Source organism: Macaca nemestrina, chromosome 17 (genome assembly GCF_043159975.1).
Source record: "Macaca nemestrina isolate mMacNem1 chromosome 17, mMacNem.hap1, whole genome shotgun sequence".
NCBI classification, from domain to species: Eukaryota; Metazoa; Chordata; class Mammalia; order Primates; family Cercopithecidae; genus Macaca; species Macaca nemestrina.
Window position 1 is genome coordinate 64,621,600 of NC_092141.1, and position 19,431 is coordinate 64,641,030.

The 19,431-nt window shown below is 41.2% G+C and overlaps 4 protein-coding genes across 4 annotated transcripts; all 4 read right to left on the reverse strand.

The window, feature by feature from the left end:
• Nucleotides 1-1,655: 1,655 nt before the first annotated feature.
• On the reverse strand, nucleotides 1,656-2,042 carry LOC105472185 (keratin-associated protein 2-1-like). The gene has a single exon (XM_011725207.2). The coding sequence runs from the start codon at nucleotides 2,040-2,042 to the stop codon at nucleotides 1,656-1,658; it is 387 nt and encodes a 128-aa protein (XP_011723509.2).
• Nucleotides 2,043-7,758: 5,716 nt separating this feature from the next.
• LOC105472184 (keratin-associated protein 2-1-like) lies at nucleotides 7,759-8,145 on the reverse strand. Its single transcript, XM_011725206.2, has one exon. The coding sequence runs from the start codon at nucleotides 8,143-8,145 to the stop codon at nucleotides 7,759-7,761; it is 387 nt and encodes a 128-aa protein (XP_011723508.2).
• Nucleotides 8,146-12,913: 4,768 nt separating this feature from the next.
• On the reverse strand, nucleotides 12,914-13,300 carry LOC105472183 (keratin-associated protein 2-1). The gene has a single exon (XM_011725205.2). The coding sequence runs from the start codon at nucleotides 13,298-13,300 to the stop codon at nucleotides 12,914-12,916; it is 387 nt and encodes a 128-aa protein (XP_011723507.1).
• Nucleotides 13,301-18,350: 5,050 nt separating this feature from the next.
• Nucleotides 18,351-19,112, reverse strand: LOC105472182 (keratin-associated protein 2-1-like). The gene has a single exon (XM_011725204.2). The coding sequence runs from the start codon at nucleotides 19,076-19,078 to the stop codon at nucleotides 18,692-18,694; it is 387 nt and encodes a 128-aa protein (XP_011723506.2). The 5' UTR covers nucleotides 19,079-19,112; the 3' UTR covers nucleotides 18,351-18,691.
• Nucleotides 19,113-19,431: the final 319 nt, after the last annotated feature.

A 19,431-nucleotide genomic window follows, 5' to 3' on the forward strand; every position in this document is an offset into this window, starting at 1 on the left:
ATTTAGACCCTATTTGTCAACGTATTTAAAAACAACCCAAAATGGATTAAATACTTAAATATAAGACCGCAAATAATAAAACTACTAGAAGAAAACATACAGGAAGCATTTTATGGCACTGGTCTGGGCAATGGTTTTTTTCTTGGGGGGATAAGACCTCAAAGGCACAGGCAACAAAAGTGAAAGTAGACAAATGGGATTATATAAAAGTAAAAACCTTCTGCACAGCAAAGGAAATAATCAAATCAACAGAGTGAAGAGACAATCTAGAGAATGGGAGAAAATATTTTCAAACTATGCATCTGACCAGGGGTTAATATCCAGAATATATAAGGAACTTGAACAACTCAACAGTGAATAACGATAATAAATCCAATTAAAAATAGGTAAAAGACCTAAATAGATATTTCACAAAAGAAAACACACAAATGGCCAACACATATATGAAGAAGTGCTCAGCATCACTGATCATCATGAAATGCAGATCAAAACCACAATGAGATACCATATCACCCCAATTAGAATGGCTATTATCAAAAATACAAAAAAGTAACAAATCCTGGTGTGGATGTGGTAAAAGGGGAGCTCATACAAGGTTGGAGGGAATGTAAAGTAGCATAGCCATTATGGAAAACAGTATGGAGGGTCCCCCAAAAATAGAACTACCATATGATCCAGCAATCCCATTACTGAGTATATGTCCAAAGGAAATGAAATCAGTATGTTGAGGAGATATCTGCACTTCCATGTTTGTTGCAGCACTATTCACAGCAGACAACATATGAAAACAATCTAAGTGTCCCATCAATGGATGAATGGATAGAGAAAATATGACACTCTCACACACACACAATGAAAACTATCAGTCATAAAAACAATGAAATACTGTCATGTGCAACAACATGGATGAACCTGGAGGACATTATGGTAAGTGAAATTAACCAGGCACAGGAAGACAAACAGCACATTCTCTCACTCCTATGTGAAATCTAAAGAAGTTAATCTCATAGAAGTAGAGAGTAGAATACTGGCTACCAGAGGCTGGGGAGAGTGAGAGGAGGGGAGGATAAGCAGAGATTGGTCAACAGGTACAAAGTTACAGATAGATAGGAGGGGTAAGTGTTGGTATTCTAATGTACAGTAGGATGACTATGGTTAATAATATTGTATCGTATATTTCAAAATAGCTAACAGAGAAGATTTTAAATGCTCTTACCATGAAGAAATGATAAATGTATGAGGTGATGAATATGCTAAACACCCTGACTTGATTATTACAAAATGTATACATGTATGGAAACATCACACTGCACCCCATAAACATGTACAATTATGTGTCAGTTTTTAAAATTAAAAGTTAATTTAATACAAAACATTAGAATGAGTAAATAAAACCAAAGTTTTTGCAAGACCAAAGAACAGATATTTATTAGAAAATAAACATGCCACAAAATCTTAGATAGGTAGAAGGAAATTGCTTCCTTTACAAAGACTTCAGAAGGGCCCAGGTCTTAATGATGAGCCCGGTTCTCGGTTCCCAGCTTGGTTGATGTGGGGTCTTGCGGGCTCAGGGCAGGAGGTTTGTTAAAGTAGAGAAACGGGAGTGTGACTTTTTCAGAAGGTGAGTTGCATGTTCCGGGCAGTCAGTGCCCTGCTCAGCAGGAGAAGGTCCTGCAGGTGGTGCTGCAAGGCGTCGGCTGGCCGCAGGGGGGCCGGCAGCAGGGGGACTGCACAGACACAGGCTGGCAGCAGGTGGTGGCCCAGCAGCAGGGCCTGCAGACCACAGCCGTGCACGACGTGGGGCAGCAGGTGATGGGGCGGCAGCAGCCTTCCTGCAGGCAGCAGGGGTCGCAGCACACCGGGCGGCGGCAGGGCTCGCAGATGGGACGCGTGCAGCGGGGCACGCAGGTCACGGGGCGGCACACGGTGGTCTGGTAGGTCACGGGGCGGCAGCAGCAGGGGTCGCGGTAGCAGCAGGGCTGGCAGCAGCCTCCCCCGTAGCTCAGGGAGGAGAAGGTGGAGCCGCAGCAGGAGCCAGTCATGATGGTGTCTGAGGCTGGTGTGGGGTGGGCTGTTGAGAGGAGCTGGGTGTTCTCAGGTGTGAATGTCCTCCTCCCGCTCCGGGCCCTTTATATACCCTGGCCGGGGGCAGGTGACCCTTTTCGTTTACCTTTTGGCCAATTAAGTAGAATTCTGTTTTGGCTAATGGTTGCTTGTGACACACTCATTATCTCATTAAAGAGCTCTTGTTGCATCTCTAAGTATGGATGTACCTACACGGTGTGAAAATCTAAGAACTCATCGTCATTTGAGGTGATAGTAGCTCTCGATGCTTATTTTGAGTAGATAGCACTGGATCAAATCTGGACAAAATGGTCTAAAAATTTTTCAGTTTTTAAAAGAAATTATAAACATAGAGGAGTACATAGAACACTGAGTAGAGCCTATCCCGACCCCAGCAGGGGACTCAAGTCCTTGGAAGCACCTACATGTGAAAAGTGAATCACACGAGTGTTAGACAAGACCTCCCATGTAGTCTGCTTGGGAATATGTTTATCACTTGAAGTAGTGGGATACATAGGCCTTGAATAGGATAGTAGCTCATCTAGTTTTACAGGACAGATGAAAATTTTTGCAAGCCACTAAGTATTGGAATAATACTTCCAAGACTGCCTTGCATGTTTTCTTTTCTCTGGTACATGGTTCTGTGCAACTCTGGTCCTTCTGGTCATAAGGTGCTGCTTTTTATCTCTGAAACATGTCATTTTTTAGCTTTGCCTTTCTTGTGCATGTAATGAAGAATTCTGTAATGGGAAATTTTTCTTAATATACCTTGACAGCCGGGCGCAGTGGCTCATGCCTGTAATCCCAACACTTGGGGAGGCTGAGGCAGGCAGATCACCTGAGCTCAGGAGTTCAAGACCGCCCTGGGCAATATGGTGAAACCTCAACTCTAATAAAATACAAAAAATTAGCCAGGTGTGGTGGTGGGTGCCTGTAGTCCTAGCTATGCAGGAGGCTGGGGAACGAGAATCACTTGAGCCCCAGAGGCGGAGGTTGCAGTGAGCCAAGATCATGCCACAGAACTCCAGCTTGAGCTACAAAGTGAGACTCCATCTCAAAAGGATATATACATGTATACCTTGACATAAGTGCTATGACTAGCAAGTGACAAGAAAGGGGTTTTCAACCGACATTGCACACATATCCAGTACACTGTTCAACGGAGACACGTTGGGAGGCTGCCCAGTGTTCTGCTGTGGCACTGCTAAAAGCGTGATGGACAGGCTCCTTCAGGAAATGTTGCCAGAGGCAGTTTAGGAACTGCAAAGGGAAACAATCCCATTACCTTCCAGCTTTACTCCCCCTGTTAGTCACCAGACAGGGTTTTGAATCACTTCAGGATCATTTTCTTTATTTGAAAGAATGTGCCTTGGACCCCGACATCTTAAGCTCCCCAAATGGAATCTCAAGCGTAATTTCAAAACTTTAAAGGGAACGTAAATTGACTGAACCCATAGTCACAATTAGCGAAACAGAAGAAGGAGCTATCAGGCACAATCTCATCACTAGAGACCTTTGACTCTCTTGTTTTAGATTCCTTTCTTTGTTCATGGACATGGGATTTTTGTTTTTCAAAGTGGTAACCAGAGGTAACTAGGTAAAAAGTTGTATATTCTGCTCTTTTTGAGACATATTATCTCATAATTTATTTTCATGCTGCTGTGGAGTCTTCATGGTAATCACATTTTATGCAATGGGAGCCTCTTTGGAAGACTTAAATCATCACATTAACAAGACTCATTTCTCTACTGCACAAACTTTGAACCCAAGTTAATTCCAAAGACATCTGTCTCTCCCCTTTGTAAAGATCCAAAAAAATAGTCTGTGTATCATTCAGTAAACCTTTCTAATGTTTATTCACTCTAAGACACTTATCCACACCCCATAGCCAAACTTAATTTGCAGGCAGAGAAGTTATGGGTCACGCTTCAGTTATTCATGCCCCAGAGTTGTGAGAGCACAGACAGCTCTGCGGTTTGAAACTGGTGGCAAGTCACATCCTATTTTCTGACCCCACTTATTCTGAAACTGGACAATGCTCATTTAAAGCTCTGCTGCTTACTGGCTGTGTGTCCTTGGGCCATAATAATAGTTCATATCAGAATTGTTGTAAGGATTACATGAGCTAATATTTGTCAAGTGCTAAGAAAAAACAGTGTCTGGTACTTAGTATCTAAAATAGATATATTTTATATATAATATACACATATATATTTTTATATAACATATAAAGATATATTTACTATATATACTATATATTTATATATAACATATAAATATATATTTAAATATATAGTATATCTAGTAAATATATTTTTAAATATACAGTAAATATATATATTTATACATATATACACATATATAGTAACATGACCTTTTACTATATATAGAGTAAATATATATAGTACATATATACATATATGTATATATGTACATATATACCTGTATGTGTATATATACATATACATATACACACATATATATGTATAAGTATATAGTAAAAGGTCATGTTACATTGGTACTTTTTAAATTCTAAACTTTAAGTTTAGAACAAAGATCAACATATTTTTTATGGCAAATGATCGGTTCTCTGCTCAGTCACCAAAGAATATGCATGAAATAACATTATTCAGTGGTGAGTTCCATTAATAGCATGAAGTAAAATAAAAGCACCTGGAAGGAAGAAATAGAGCACCTTCTCATTGAGTACTTACCTCTGTTAAGGGAGTCAGGCTATTGTTGAACTGACAGGCGGCACGTCTGTCAGGACTGTGTATAACAACAAGACTCCTACTGAGAACCCCACAGTCCATGCAATACAGAATGGGGTCTTAGAGAAGCATCCTTAAAAAAAAAAAAGGCCTTCAAATGGATTTAGACAGATTTCTCGTGGCGGTGGACAACAGATTTTGTGTAATAAACTCTAGAGCTTTATTTCACATTATCATTTAACAATAACATTATGAACAATTTTTTTTTTCACTATTTCAACTTTTCCTTTAGATTCCGGGGGTACATTGTGTGATGTACCAGTTTGCTATGTGGGTATATTGTGTGATGCTGAGGTTTGGGGTATGATTGATACTGTCACCCAGGACTGAGTGTAGTAGCCAATAGTTTTTCAATCCTTGTCTCCCTCCCTCTCTCCCCACTCTAGTAGTCCCCAATGTCGATTGTTGCCATCATTAGGTCAATGAATACCCGATGTTTAATTCCCATTTGTCAGTGAGAACATATGGCATTTGGTTTTCTGTTCCTGGGTTAATTTGATTAGGATAATGGCCCCCAGCTGCATCCATGTTACTGTGAAGGACATGAGTTCATTGTTTTTTATGGCTGAGTTGTACTCCATGGTGTATGTGTACCACATTTTCTCTATCCAGTCCACCACTGATGGGAACCTAGGTTAATTCCATGTCTTTGCTATTGTGAATTGTACTGTGACAAACATGCAAGTGCATGTGTCTTTTTGGTAGAATGATTTATTTTCTTTTGGCTACAGACCAAGTAAAGGGATTGCTGGTGCAAATGATAGTTCTATTTTAAGTTCTTGAGAAATCTCCACATTGCTTTCCATAGTGGCTGAACTAATCTACATTCCCATCAACAGCATATAAGCATTCTCTCCTCTCGACAGCCTTGTCAGCATCTGTTGTTTTTTTACTATTTCTTTCTTTATTCTGAAAGTATGGGGCTTCAATTACTGAGCTTTTTAATAATAGCCATTCTGACTGGTGCAAGATGGTATCTCATTGTGGTTTTGATTTGCATTTCTTTGATGAATAATGATATGGGGCATTTTTTCACATGTTTGTTGGCTGCTTGTATGTCTTGTTTTGAGAAGTGATTGTTCAAGTCCTTTGCCCACTTTTTAATGGGGTTATTTGTTTTTTGCTTGTTCAGTTGTTTAAGTTCCTTATAGATTCTGGATATTAGGCGTTTATTGGATGCACAGCTTGTGAATATTTTCTCTCATTCTGTAGGTTGTCTATTTACTGTGTTGATAGTTTCATTTACTGTGCAGAAGCTCTTTAGTTTAATTAGGTCCCGCTTGTCAATTTTTGTGTTTGTTGCAATTGCTTTTGAGGACTTAGTCATAAATTCTTTCTGAAGATTGATGCTCAGAATGATGTTTTCTAGATTTTCTCCTGGGGTTTTTACAGTTTGAGGTCTTACATTTAAATCTTTAATCCATCTTGAGTTAATTTTTCTATATGGTGAAATGTTGGGGTCTAGTTTCAATCCTCTGCATAGAGCTAGCCAGCTATCTCAGCACCACTTATCGAATAGAGAGTCCTATCCTCATTGCTTATTTTTGTTAATGTTATCAAAGATTAGATTGTTGTATGAGTGTGGCTTTATTTCTGGATTCTCTATTCTGTTCCTTTTGTCTATGCCACTTTATATTTTACAACCTTCTGTTTTGGTACCAGTACCATGCTGTTTTGTTTACTGTAGTCTTATAGCGTAGTTTGAAGTCAGGTAATGTGATGCCTCCAGATTTCTTTTTATTTAGGATTGCTTTGGCTATTTGGGCTCTTTTCGGTTCCATATGAATTTCAGAATCGTTTTTTTTCTGGTTCTGTGAAAAATGAGATTGGTAGCTTGATAAAAATAGCATTGAATCTGTAGATTGCTTTGGGCAGTGTAGCCATTTTAATGACATTGATTCTTCCAATCCATTGGCATGGGATGTTTTTCCATTCGTTTGTGTCACCTATCATTTCTTTAAGTCGTGTTCTGTAATTTTCTCTGTAGAGATTTTTCACTTCCTTGGTTAGATGTATTCCTAGGGGGTGTGTGTATGTGTGTGTGGCTATTGAAGTGTAAAATAAAGTCGTAAAATATACAACCATTTTGTGATTAACATGTCTCTCACCATACTAAGAAGAAGTGTTTGACTTAAGGTCTAAATGCAGGAAACATGCATTCTCCAGGGTCTTTTCTAAACTTTTGTGATTATAATTACATTAGTAAGTAACTAATTTACTCTTACATTACTCATGTTTCTTTAACTTTTGAAAGAGAGGTAATTGGCCAGAGGTTGCCTAAGGCTTCTTCCATCTCTAACACCCTGGGTATTCTATGATGTTCCAACAGGTGTTGGATCAGTAAATACACCATTAGGCTGGGAATATAAGTTTCAACCCAGGTGCAGCCTCCCAGGGTGTTTCTTGTTGCAGAACATTTCTCAGGTGTTCGATGCATGCCTGGAATTCTGGGCACAAGTGACTCTGTACACATGATAAAGACATAGTTGTACTCATCTTCCTGACTCAGCTGTGCTCCACAAATGCCATTTACGATGATTATAAGAAAACTACTCAGACTTAAGTTATGAGAACTATGTAAGAGGATTGTTCTGCATCTTGCTTTGAGTATCTCTAGACAAAAGAGAGATGCAATCTACCGGAAGGAAATATCACAAAGACCATGATTTCTATGCTAAGAATATTGAGTTTTATTAGAAAGCAGACAACATGATATGGGAGTTAGACTGGAGTCCTAGGAAGAGAGAGTATTTTTCATCTGTAGTTGGTCTGAAAAGGTATCTTCAGTGCATAAGGTGAGCTAGTATGAAGAGATGAGAAATGGGCTTCTCAAGGAAACGTGTATTGCTCTGCGGTGAAGCCCTGAGGGGCAGCGGGATGGTCCTGGCCATCTTCTGAAGGGTTCTTCGTGATTACGGGCTGCTCAGCAGGAGAAGGTCCTGCAGGTGGTGCTGCAAGGCGTCGGCTGGCCGCAGGGGGGCCGGCAGCAGGGGGACTGCACAGACACAGGCTGGCAGCAGGTGGTGGCCCAGCAGCAGGGCCTGCAGACCACAGCCGTGCACGACGTGGGGCAGCAGGTGATGGGGCGGCAGCAGCCTTCCTGCAGGGAGCAGGGGTCGCAGCACACCGGGCGGCGGCAGGGCTCGCAGATGGGACGCGTGCAGCGGGGCACGCAGGTCACGGGGCGGCACACGGTGGTCTGGTAGGTCACGGGGCGGCAGCAGCAGGGGTCGCGGTAGCAGCAGGGCTGGCAGCAGCCTTCCCCGTAGCTCAGGGAGGAGAAGGTGGAGCCGCAGCAGGAGCCAGTCATGGTGGTGTCTGAGGCTGGTGTGGGGTGGGCTGTTGAGAGGAACTGGATGTTCTCAGATGTGAATGTCCTCCTCCCGCTCCGGGCCCTTTATATACCCTGGCTGGGAGCTGATGACCCCCAGGACACGAGGTCATTTCCTTGTTTTCACTTATTCTTCCTGAAATAACACCTGCAGATTAGTAAGTTTTCTAGACATTGTTTAGATACTCAGGTACACATAAATGTCTATTTGTTTTCCTTATTTAGTGTAGACCCATTATATTTTGCTATTTATGGTTCAAATATGAATTTAATGACCCTAACTTCAAAGTCTCCAATTATCATTATAATTCAATGATGCTTTTGCCAGTTCCTGTTTTGATAGCCCAAAGCAGCTGTCATGCTCTGCATGCTCTGAGGGTTACTTGCTAGCAGTTGAAGTGAAGTACACCTCAAGTTGTTAGCATTCTTTGCCACTGCTAAGCTTCCTGGGCAAAACAAGTTGAGGATAATACTACAGGGATAGTTTAAAAGTCAGGATTTCTCAGTAAAAGAAGAATTTTCCAGTCCTCTTTTTGGAGGTACAAGAATGCATTTTAGTAGGTTTCCATCATCCAGTGGTTTTTGTCTTAGAGATATGTTCATTGATTTCTATGGTTGTATATTTCCAGACCAAGGTAAATTTCACTGTAATCTTCACGATAGCCAGTATCATTAAGTTCTAACTATGTTCCAAGCAGCATATTTAAAAATACACATATTAATCTAATCTTCATAACATTCTTAGGATGTAGATACTGTTTATTTCTCATTTCACACATGAGGAACCAGATAAGTGACTTACCCAAGGTCATGTACCTAGTAAGTGTTGGAGCCAATACTCACTCCAGAAATATCTGTGGGAACATTATTTGTCAGCCCAAAAAGCTGAAGAACTCACTGTAGCTAAAGAATGGATTGTAGGCACCACATTCCCAGATATTAAGGAATGTCTATTTTATTTAGGAACTTTTACAATGTATTTACTTTGAAAACAGTTGTTATTTGTGATATGGCTAATTTTTTAGAGTCAGCTGAAAGGACTCTATGTCTTACCAATAGCCTCAGGAATGGGAAGAATTACCTTCTATTCAGTCTTCTGAAAATGTCAAAACATACCCTAAGGAGATAGTGTCATAGTTGGGCATAATTGAATGATCATGGGGTATTGTGAACAAAGCCACCAAAATGGTGAGAAAGTCAAACAAGTCTATGTAGATGAAGGCTGCAGTCTTGCAGTATAATAAAACCCTTCAGTAGTGATCCCAGTTGAATGTGTTCTCAGGCCTCATCCGGCCCATACCTCAGTGTCTTCAACATCTCCCTGTGTGCTATGCTGGGGCTCATTTCTGCTTATGGAACCAATTGTCATTTTTAATTGTTTCAAATTGTCATGACTTGTAGGCAAATTATGTCACTCAATCACATTTTAGTCTTTGCCTCTTAATTTGCTTGGTCCTGACCTTTTCCTTTACAACTAAGTCTGTTCTATTAGGTTGGTGCAAAAAGTAATTGTGGTTTTTGGCATTACTTTCAATGGCAAAAGCTGCAATTACTTTTGCACCAATCTAATAGATCTGAAGTTGAAGGTTCAAGTGTAGGCCTTCTTATTGATCACACTTCTTGCATGGTTTCTTACAGGCTTACCCAGATCTGCACCAGTCACTTTGGCCAACCAGAGAATGGGGTGACTGTGGAAATAAATGAGATTCAATAATAGCGATAACTTTAGGGGGAAACAAGGCATTCTCCATTTGAGAAAACACTTTTAAATAAGGAGGTCTCTAGAAGGCTAAAAAGAAAAACTCTGAGAGGAGAAAAACAGATGTACTTAGCAAATTTTGAAAACACTGATCAAGATTATATACAAAGAGGCTGGGCGTGGTGGCTCACGCCTGTAATCCCAGCACTTTGGGAGGCTGTGGCGGGCGCATCACGAGGTCAGGAGATCGAGACCATCCTGGTTAACATGGTGAAACCCCATCTCTACTAAAAATACAAAAAATTAGCTGGGCATGATGGCAGGCACCTGTAGTCCCAACTACTCACAAGGCTGAGGCAGAAGAATGGTGTGAACCCGGGAAGCGGAGCTTGCAGTGAGCGGAGATTGTGCCACTGTACTCCAACCTGGGCAACAGAGCAAGACTCCGTCTCCAAAAAAAAAAAAAAAAAAAAGAATATATAGAAAGAAATTAGACTTATGAGCCTATCCATTGGTTAATTACCAAACGGTTAACAAAGATAAAACTCCATTGTGCACATACTGAAAATGTAAAGGTTTTGAATATAACAGTCTTCTTGTTGAGAAACTTTTACCATATTTCCAGAAAAAAGATCTTTCTTCATGATTGGTTTATTGTTTTAAGAATATGCACATCCAGCATGATGAGTTGAGAGTTGGGATGGAATGATGATGTTTTTCTCTCTTCTAACCAATCCCCTTAGAACTTATTCATTCATCATTCAACACATCATTTTTTATTATACTCAATGTGCCAAATATTGTGCAGGTCAGTGGGAATCTAGTAGTGAACAAAGTTAGTCAAGATCCTGGCCCTCAATGTAAATTAGCTCAGCCATTGTGGCAAGCAGTTTGGCAATTTCTGAAAGTATTTAAAACAGAATTGCCATCCAACCCAGCAATCCCATTATTGGGTATGGACCCAGAGGAATAGAAGTCATTCTACCATAAAGACAATACATGCATACGTCTGTTCAAAGTAGCAAAAATATGGAATCAACCTAAATACCCATTAAGGGTGGACTGGATAAAGAAAATATGGTACACATACATCACAGAATAGTACACAGCCATAAAAAAAGGAAATTATGTCCTTTGTAACAATGTGGATGAAGCTGGAGGCCATTATCCTAAGCGAACTAACGCAGATATACAGAAAACCAAATACCACATGTTCTCACTTATAAGTGGTATCTAAACATTGAATACATATGGACACAAAGAAGGGAACAACAGATACTGAGGCCTACTTGAAGGCGGATGGCGGGAAGAGGGTGAGGATGAAAAAACCACCTGTCTGTTACTATGCTTTTGTTTAATTAAATTAATTAATTAATTTTTTGAAACGGAGTCTCACTCTGTCACCCAGGCAGGAGTGCAGTGGTGCAATCTTGGCTCACCAAAGCCTCTGCCTCCCAGGTTCAAGTGATTCTCCTGACTCAGCCTCCTGAGTAGTTTGGATTACAGGCGCTTGCCACCATGCCCAGCTAATTTTTGTATATTTAGTAGAGACAGGGTTTCGCCATGTTGGCCAGGCTGGTCTTGAATTCCTGGCCTCAAGTGACCTACCCACCTTAGCCTCCCAAAGTGCCGGGATTACAGGCATAAGCCACTGCACCTGGCCGTCTGTTACTATGCTTATTACCTGGGTGATGAAATAATCTGTATACCAAAACCCTGTGACACACAATTTACCTATATAACACACCTGCACATGTATCCCTGAACTTAAAATAAATTTAAATTTAAAAAAATGAAGACCTCTGCCCTCACAAAGCTTCCCTTGCCTCACTTTTCTCAATGGGCAGGTAGATATGCCCAGGAATACATGCCGAACAATCAAAGAAACCTCTTTTCTATCAGATGCTAGGAACTAAAAACGTATTTCTCAGCGAAATGATAGTGGTTAGCCTTCCTTACCAACCTACAAGTATTTAACAATATCAACAATATATGCAGTATGGATTAATGTTATCAGCATTTCAACTGCATTGGTGGTGTTTAAATGGTAAGATGAATGTGGAGCTCAAAACCAGGATGATGACAACCAAGGCTTCACTTCTCCCTGCCTTCTCAGCAGCAGCCACTCCACTGGAAGTAGAACTGGCCGTGATGGTGCTGATGGGAACCATGGAGAATTTGGGATAGTGGTTCCTCCAGCGTGGGATGTTCAGTGGCTAGGGATTCCCAGGTCCCCTTTGACATCAATTACTGCACAGTTTTCTACATTGGTGAACAAATGGGGCTGTAACTTAACTTAGACTTCCTCCCCCTTATCATGTGTGTGAATTATTCATAAGTCAAGTTTATGTTTACAGAGACCTACTGTAGTCTCACCATTTCCTCAGCATCACCATAAAACCTGCGACTAGAAATACGAAGGTGAATCACATGAGATGATCAGATTTATTTTGACATGCTATTAAAATTATAGACCTTCCACCTGAGTTGTTCCTATTCTAAAGCTCAAAAATGGCCCTTAGAAAATCCTTCCTTTCGTTCTTCTGATTCTGTATGCTGTAATGTAAGCTAAATATGAGCTTTTGAAGAGTGATAAACAATAAATAAAAAGAAATGTGTTTACTTCCCCAGAAATAAAATTTTATTTTATTTTTACAGGCAAAAATACAGCATACAAATAGCATTATCCTGGAAGAAAAAAAATCTCATCTGAGAACCTTGAAATAATACAAAAAAGGGTGATGAGTCAGTGGGACAGAGTTCTATTCAAGAGGAGCTTTGATTTGTATTTACTCGTTTTTTTTTTTTTTTTTAAGCCAAGAAATCAAATGATGAAAGCTGGAATTTTTCTCAAGATTGTCAGAGAGGGCCAGGATTAGCTACATAATTATGTGGGGAAACAGGATGTTATTGTTGAATTCGTGCTTGTGGATCAGCTAGGCTGCAAAGGTGGAGTCTCTCATCTGATCCAGAAGGGGTGGAAGACTCTGCACATGATTCTGTGCACCTGGGAATGTTTTGTGCGTTGAGGGGAGAGGTGGTGGGGTCTCAGCAGGAGAAGGTCCTGCAGGTGGTGCTGCAAGGCGTCGGCTGGCCGCAGGGGGGCCGGCAGCAGGGGGACTGCACAGACACAGGCTGGCAGCAGGTGGTGGCCCAGCAGCAGGGCCTGCAGACCACAGCCGTGCACGACGTGGGGCAGCAGGTGATGGGGCGGCAGCAGCCTTCCTGCAGGGAGCAGGGGTCGCAGCACACCGGGCGGCGGCAGGGCTCGCAGATGGGACGCGTGCAGCGGGGCACGCAGGTCACCGGGCGGCACACGGTGGTCTGGCAGGTCACGGGGCGGCAGCAGCAGGGGTCGCGGTAGCAGCAGGGCTGGCAGCAGCCTCCCCCGCAGCTCAGGGAGGAGAAGGTGGAGCCGCAGCAGGAGCCGGTCATGGTGGTGTCTGAGGCTGGTGTGGGGTGGGCTGTTGAGAGGAGCTGGGTGTTCTCGGGTGTGACTGTCCTCGTGCCCCTCTGGGCCCTTTATATGCCCTGGCTGGGAGCTAATGACCCCCAGGACGTGAGGTCATTTCCTAGAGTTGTAGCTGCCCGTTGAAATGAGAACTCTGGATTTAACTGCTGAGGCAGCGATCCCTAAATCACTAAAGGATGCTTTGTTTTCTACCTGTCTGCTTTTTCCCTTTAACTGAATACCTGGTGATGTATATCATCAGAACAATTGCTCATCTGTCAGCTTCCAGGTCATGCCATGTGAGAAGATGCAAGTTTGAAGAATCCAGCATTGCCACCATCACACTTTCCTCTTGTTTGCTGCCATCCGTGACTTAAGCATAAGACTGGAAAGTTCATGAGTCACAGGCCAGGTTTCTGATTGGCATTGAGATCAAGTAAGAATTTCTAAAAAGCCAAAATTGTTCATAAGAGCGGATGTGTATTGATTCTGCTATGGAAAGCATGGCCCAGTGTTTGATGACACAGTGCCTAACCTTGTTTGTAAGAAAATCATCACCAAAGCTGCTAGACTGATTTTATTTTAGTAATCTGAGTTGGTTTATAACTCATTAACACTTATGAGACACTATGTAGATGATGCTGTACTATTTGGGGGTGGAGAGGGAAAGGAAAGAAAAATAACTTTCAAATAGTTTCCTATCACATAGCAGTCACAAATTTTAGTAAGGCAAGACAAAGATAAATCAAGCAATTAAAGGGAAAGAACTTTTCTGGAAACAATAAAGTCAAAGTAAGTGGGGATTTAATTCATTCTGTGCCTTTCTGAATGCCCTTCCATGATTATTGTCTTAGAAATAAAATTGAAATTGGCTATTTCTTGCTTTCTTGCTTTGACATATGCACTTTGTATTACATACTTCAAAATCTATGGACAATATCTACAAAGGAATCAGTTATCTTTCTGTCACAGCTGCTTTAGTTTGTTGGCTGAGGGTTTTGTTTGCTTATGAGGTGGTAAGGTGGTATTATGAAAAAGACAAGGGGAATTAGTTGAGCTGGTGACCAATAAAATAGCTTTGTCTTTTCCAGCCATAGTGAAGATGAATAGGAATACAGAAAATAAATTTAGTGTTGGAAGGTAGATTAAAGATAACATTGCCCAAGGAATGCTGATGGTCTTCGGCACAAATTTACCTCTGAGGTGTGTTTTGTTTTGTTTGCTCTTTTTAAAAATACACCTTTGGTCTACCATATCTCTGATCTTTGAAGGCCTTTGAGTCTATGATCCATCGTAGTCCATCACAGTTTTTGGAAGACCAGATTTACAAAATGAATTCCTCCAAAGTCGTACGGATCAAAGAGTGGCAAATCTTTAACAATACCACAGGTCTTCTGTGGAGTAGAAACACTGGTGATGTCTCCTAGTCTTTTTCCAACTTGGAGTCACTCAAAATAGACAACATGTAGCAGTTGTTATTAAAAATTTTTATTTAGTGAAATAAAATAAGTACTCACTTGATACATGGTATAGCATACTGTTTTTTGTTTTGGAATGTATACAGAGATGCCAAACTAAAAAGAAATATGTCTATAAATCCACTGCTTTTGTTAACAAAAGAACGCAGTATGAAGAAATACTTTTTTCTAAAATTATAGGCTGTCAGAAACCTTGCTCTTCATCCATATCAGTAAGAAGCAAACATTCCACTCTTGCCTGGACAGGATCTAAGTCATTTGGACAGAGAAGCAACCTCAGTACCCAAACCAGGTGCAGAATTTCAGACAATTGACTTTCAGACACAACATTCCCCATTTGTCTTAACTATACAGCTTCCAGCAAAGGAGGACCATAAGTCTGTTTCACAGACCACATCTGGTGTTAATTATTTTTTAAACACAGCCCTGTTTTTCCCTGAGCTTATGAAAACACTATGTCATGTAATTTTACCCCACCATTCCTCAACATTTTATAATAACATTTCTCTACTTTGTTTGGGAGGATGCCCTGTGGTCCTCAGCCATGTGGTCTCCCTTGCTATAGCATGTTGATAGTCCTAAGCTATTGGACAAGAGGTGTGTCCCTGGTCTTTACCACATGGACTTTTTAGTCATATTATTCAAGTTACACACATACTTCAAGTGCATAATCACCAGGATGGAAACAAGTAAATCTTAAGCACAGTGAAAATAACTTGTGAGATTTTTGTAGTTGGATAGATAAAGAATGTAGTGTTGGTGACCTTTTGTGATGGTGGGCCACGCCCTCTTCTTAATAGTTTTATGAATTGTATTTTGTTAGGAACTAGTCTGGGAGCCACTAGATGTTAGGAAATTTATTAAAATTCTGAAATTAGAATATACATTCCTTAAGGACTTTGTTCTCAGAAATAATCTTAAAAATATCCTCCAATCGTAAGAGTCAGAGATGGGATGGGGAAGATTGATGGGCAAAGGGCAGGAGGAGAATGGAGAAGATAAAGAAGGATTCCAATCCTTTCTCCATCTCTTTGCAGTTGTAAATGACTTACCTTAGCCAGGTTTCCTCATCTGTAAAATGGGCAGAGTCTTCAGTGCCTGGTGTTCTTCAGAGGCTGGCTTATCATAAAATCCATGCAAATGTGGAAGACAGAGAGAGGAATATAATTAATTAGATATAATTAGAAAAGAGAAAATAGTTTAGTTGGGAGAGATAGAAAAACTAAATGATCAGGGGACTGGTGGAATTTGTTGCTAGAATTTTTTTAAAAAATTCATCTGAGTTTTTTAGATATTCATCTGCCTAAAGTCAGGGAAGGCAAAGTAATCTTTTGGGGTCTATTACAGCTTTGAGTTGTTTAATTCCCTTGGATGGTTCAATGTGAAAGAAAGAGTCTAACCATCAGATACTTACAGTTTGCTCAGTCCTTCTTTTTTCCGATGCTGCACTCCTATTCATAAATCCTGTAATCTCGGACTCATTCCTGTGGACTTGTAGAATGAATTTTTAAAGATCATTTTCATTCTGAGACAGCCTTAATCTGATGCCAAGTTGTTGTGGGGTTTTTTTTTTTTTGCCTTCTTCATTATATTTATTAGAAAATCTATTGCTGCCAGTAGAAGTGGACTATCCTGAAAAAAAATTACAATTTAAGTGTGATTAGTAAAGCCTTCCCCCGAATTTGTTCCCATTCTCAATGATTTGGTATGTAGTAGATAGCATGTCTTTTGAGCCTGTTCAATACAGTCATGTCCAAATGCACCACAGGAATATAAATGAATGGTATTGGGCATTTAACTATGTGCCAGGGCATCTTGCAGTTATAAAAAGTTATAAAAGTTATTTAACTTTCCCAATAATCTACGTTGGTAAATGTTGCTTTTCCCATTTTGCGGACGGGATAACTAGAGTCAGAGAGGTTAAGTTACACCAATGCCGAAATTTTTGCTTTAAATAAATACCTACCTTTTAAAATTCTTGTGGTAAAGACAATTTCCTTTTAATTTATTTTGATAACTAAACAAGCGGAAATTAAATACTAGTTATGTATTAAATGTTGAGCTCAGTATTGGAAGCCAAAATAAACTGTGATCCCCTCCTTGGAGGCCCAAAAAAACATATAATCTCAATACAATGCCTTATGGGGAGGGAGGTAAGCTATTGGAACTTGCTGAGAACTCCTAACCTGTGTGTGTGTGTGCACGTGTGCACTCATGCATATGTGTGCAAGCGCACAGGTGTGTATGCATTTGCACATGTGTTTGTGTGATACAGGGTTTGGGATAGGACTACTGGAGAAGACTGAATTGAATCTTGGAAATGACTCAGAGTTAAGTAGGTGATGAAGGTGAAGAAAAAGAGTGTGTGAAAGAACAGATAAGTGAAAGAACATGAGGAAAAGCAAAACATTTAGAACTGCAAATGTTTAATAACTATAAGGTCAGTGTTGCTTGAAGTGAATCTTAGTGGGGAGCAGTGAGACATGGATCTGTAGAGATGGGCAAAGGACAGGCAGCAGACTGCCTGATGTGCACACGCTTCCTAGCCACGTGGGTAATCTAAGGACTAGTCTAGCTCTCCTGTAACATCTTCAAATACTTGTACCGGGAATCCTAGTGCCTCTCTCTTTTCCTCTTCTGTCTTCATCATCATCTCCATCATCTTCCTCTTTGCTTTTCTTCCTATTCATTGCCTTGCCTCCCCTCTTCACTTTTATTTAATCCCTTATCTCTTCCTTTTTGTCTCTCTTTTTTGTCATTGTTGTCATTTTATTCCACCTATGACAAGCTCAAGACACTGTCTTTTTGCACATTCATTTCTCTGCCAAATTGATTCTTCTGATTACAGTTTAGCAGGTGCTATTTCAGACTTATTACTATATTACCCTTTTTTCTTAACTGTGGTTGTCTTCATTGTGGCTTGTTCCAGTGACTATTCTTGGAAGGCTACCAGGCCATGCTTGTTGAGGTCTCAAGGAGCTCAAATCCTGGTCTTCCTCCGAAATAATGGTCCTGAAATTCTAAGGAATTACATGGAAGTGATAGAAAATAAGCAGTCTTGGGCCCCATTCCCAGAGATTTTGATTCATTAGGTTTGGTTTGGGGCCCAAGAATGTGCATTTTAAATTGCAAGAGATTCTAGTGTGTATGATGCATGGGCCACACTTTGAAAAACGCTACTCTAGGAACTATGCTAAGAAGATGAGATGCACTGTGCTGGTCAGGTTTACTGCCAGTGGTCATTCTGGGCTTGGCATATGCTATTCCCACTTTTACCCTCTTCATGAACATTGCGTTTCCTTTTGTCTATTCCATTAGCCCATAAGCTCCTTGGATGCAAGGCATGTAGCTTGTTCATCACTAATCAGGCTGCACCTGTCAATTGGAGGTCCCTTGATAAACAATTCTTGAATGACTGAATGGATGAGATTTCCATGGATAAAGTTTTGCTTAGGTTGAGCTTTGGTTCCCTGGTGCAGGTTCCAAAATCTTGCTTATCTGTGTGCACTAATAAACATGCACTAACAAATAAATCAGGGAGCAGGGCAGTTTGCTATGCCAGGAAAAATTAGTTTATTGACAACAGTGAGCAACACATTGCAAAAGATGATGGTGACAGTTTGAGCAGTAAAACCATCAGATTGTAGAATGTGTTTGCAAAGTCCACCCCAGGGATTCTTAAAGGTCAATTTACTATCCATAATGACTAAGGTTGATGTAGACACCTGAAAAGGTGGGTGAGGGTGGTAGTGGACATCTGCTTATACCAGGCTGTATCCAGATGGTAAAAATCACTATTGTCACCTGGTGAAAAAATATCTGTTTTTCTTTTGACTTTTGAAAACACCAAATAGACGTTTAGGCTTCAGTGTATTGCTCTGTGGGGGCAGTGGGGTCTCAGCAGGAGAAGGTCCTGCAGGTGGTGCTGCAAGGCGTCGGCTGGCCGCAGGGGGGCCGGCAGCAGGGGGACTGCACAGACACAGGCTGGCAGCAGGTGGTGGCCCAGCAGCAGGGCCTGCAGACCACAGCCGTGCACGACGTGGGGCAGCAGGTGATGGGGCGGCAGCAGCCTTCCTGCAGGGAGCAGGGGTCGCAGCACACCGGGCGGCGGCAGGGCTCGCAGATGGGACGCGTGCAGCGGGGCACGCAGGTCACGGGGCGGCACACGGTGGTCTGGTAGGTCACGGGGCGGCAGCAGCAGGGGTCGCGGTAGCAGCAGGGCTGGCAGCAGCCTTCCCCGTAGCTCAGGGAGGAGAAGGTGGAGCCGCAGCAGGAGCCAGTCATGGTGGTGTCTGAGGCTGGTGTGGGGTGGGCTGTTGAGAGGAGCTGGATGTTCTCAGGTGTGAATGTCCTCCTCCCGCTCCGGGCCCTTTATATACCCTGGCCTGGTGTTGATGACCCCTCGACACGTGATCATTTTCTTGTGCATCTTCTGGCCAATTAAATGAAGATTTAGCATTGACTAATGGTATTTTGGTCACTCTTCACCTCATAACATATTCATGTACATACACCACAAATATTCACTCATTTTCTTGTGTTGTTTATCCTTACCAAATTTAGACATTGGATTCACTTCTGATTAATTTTCCTTTGAAATATTCCTAACCCATAAGAGAGAAAAGAATGTGTTTTCT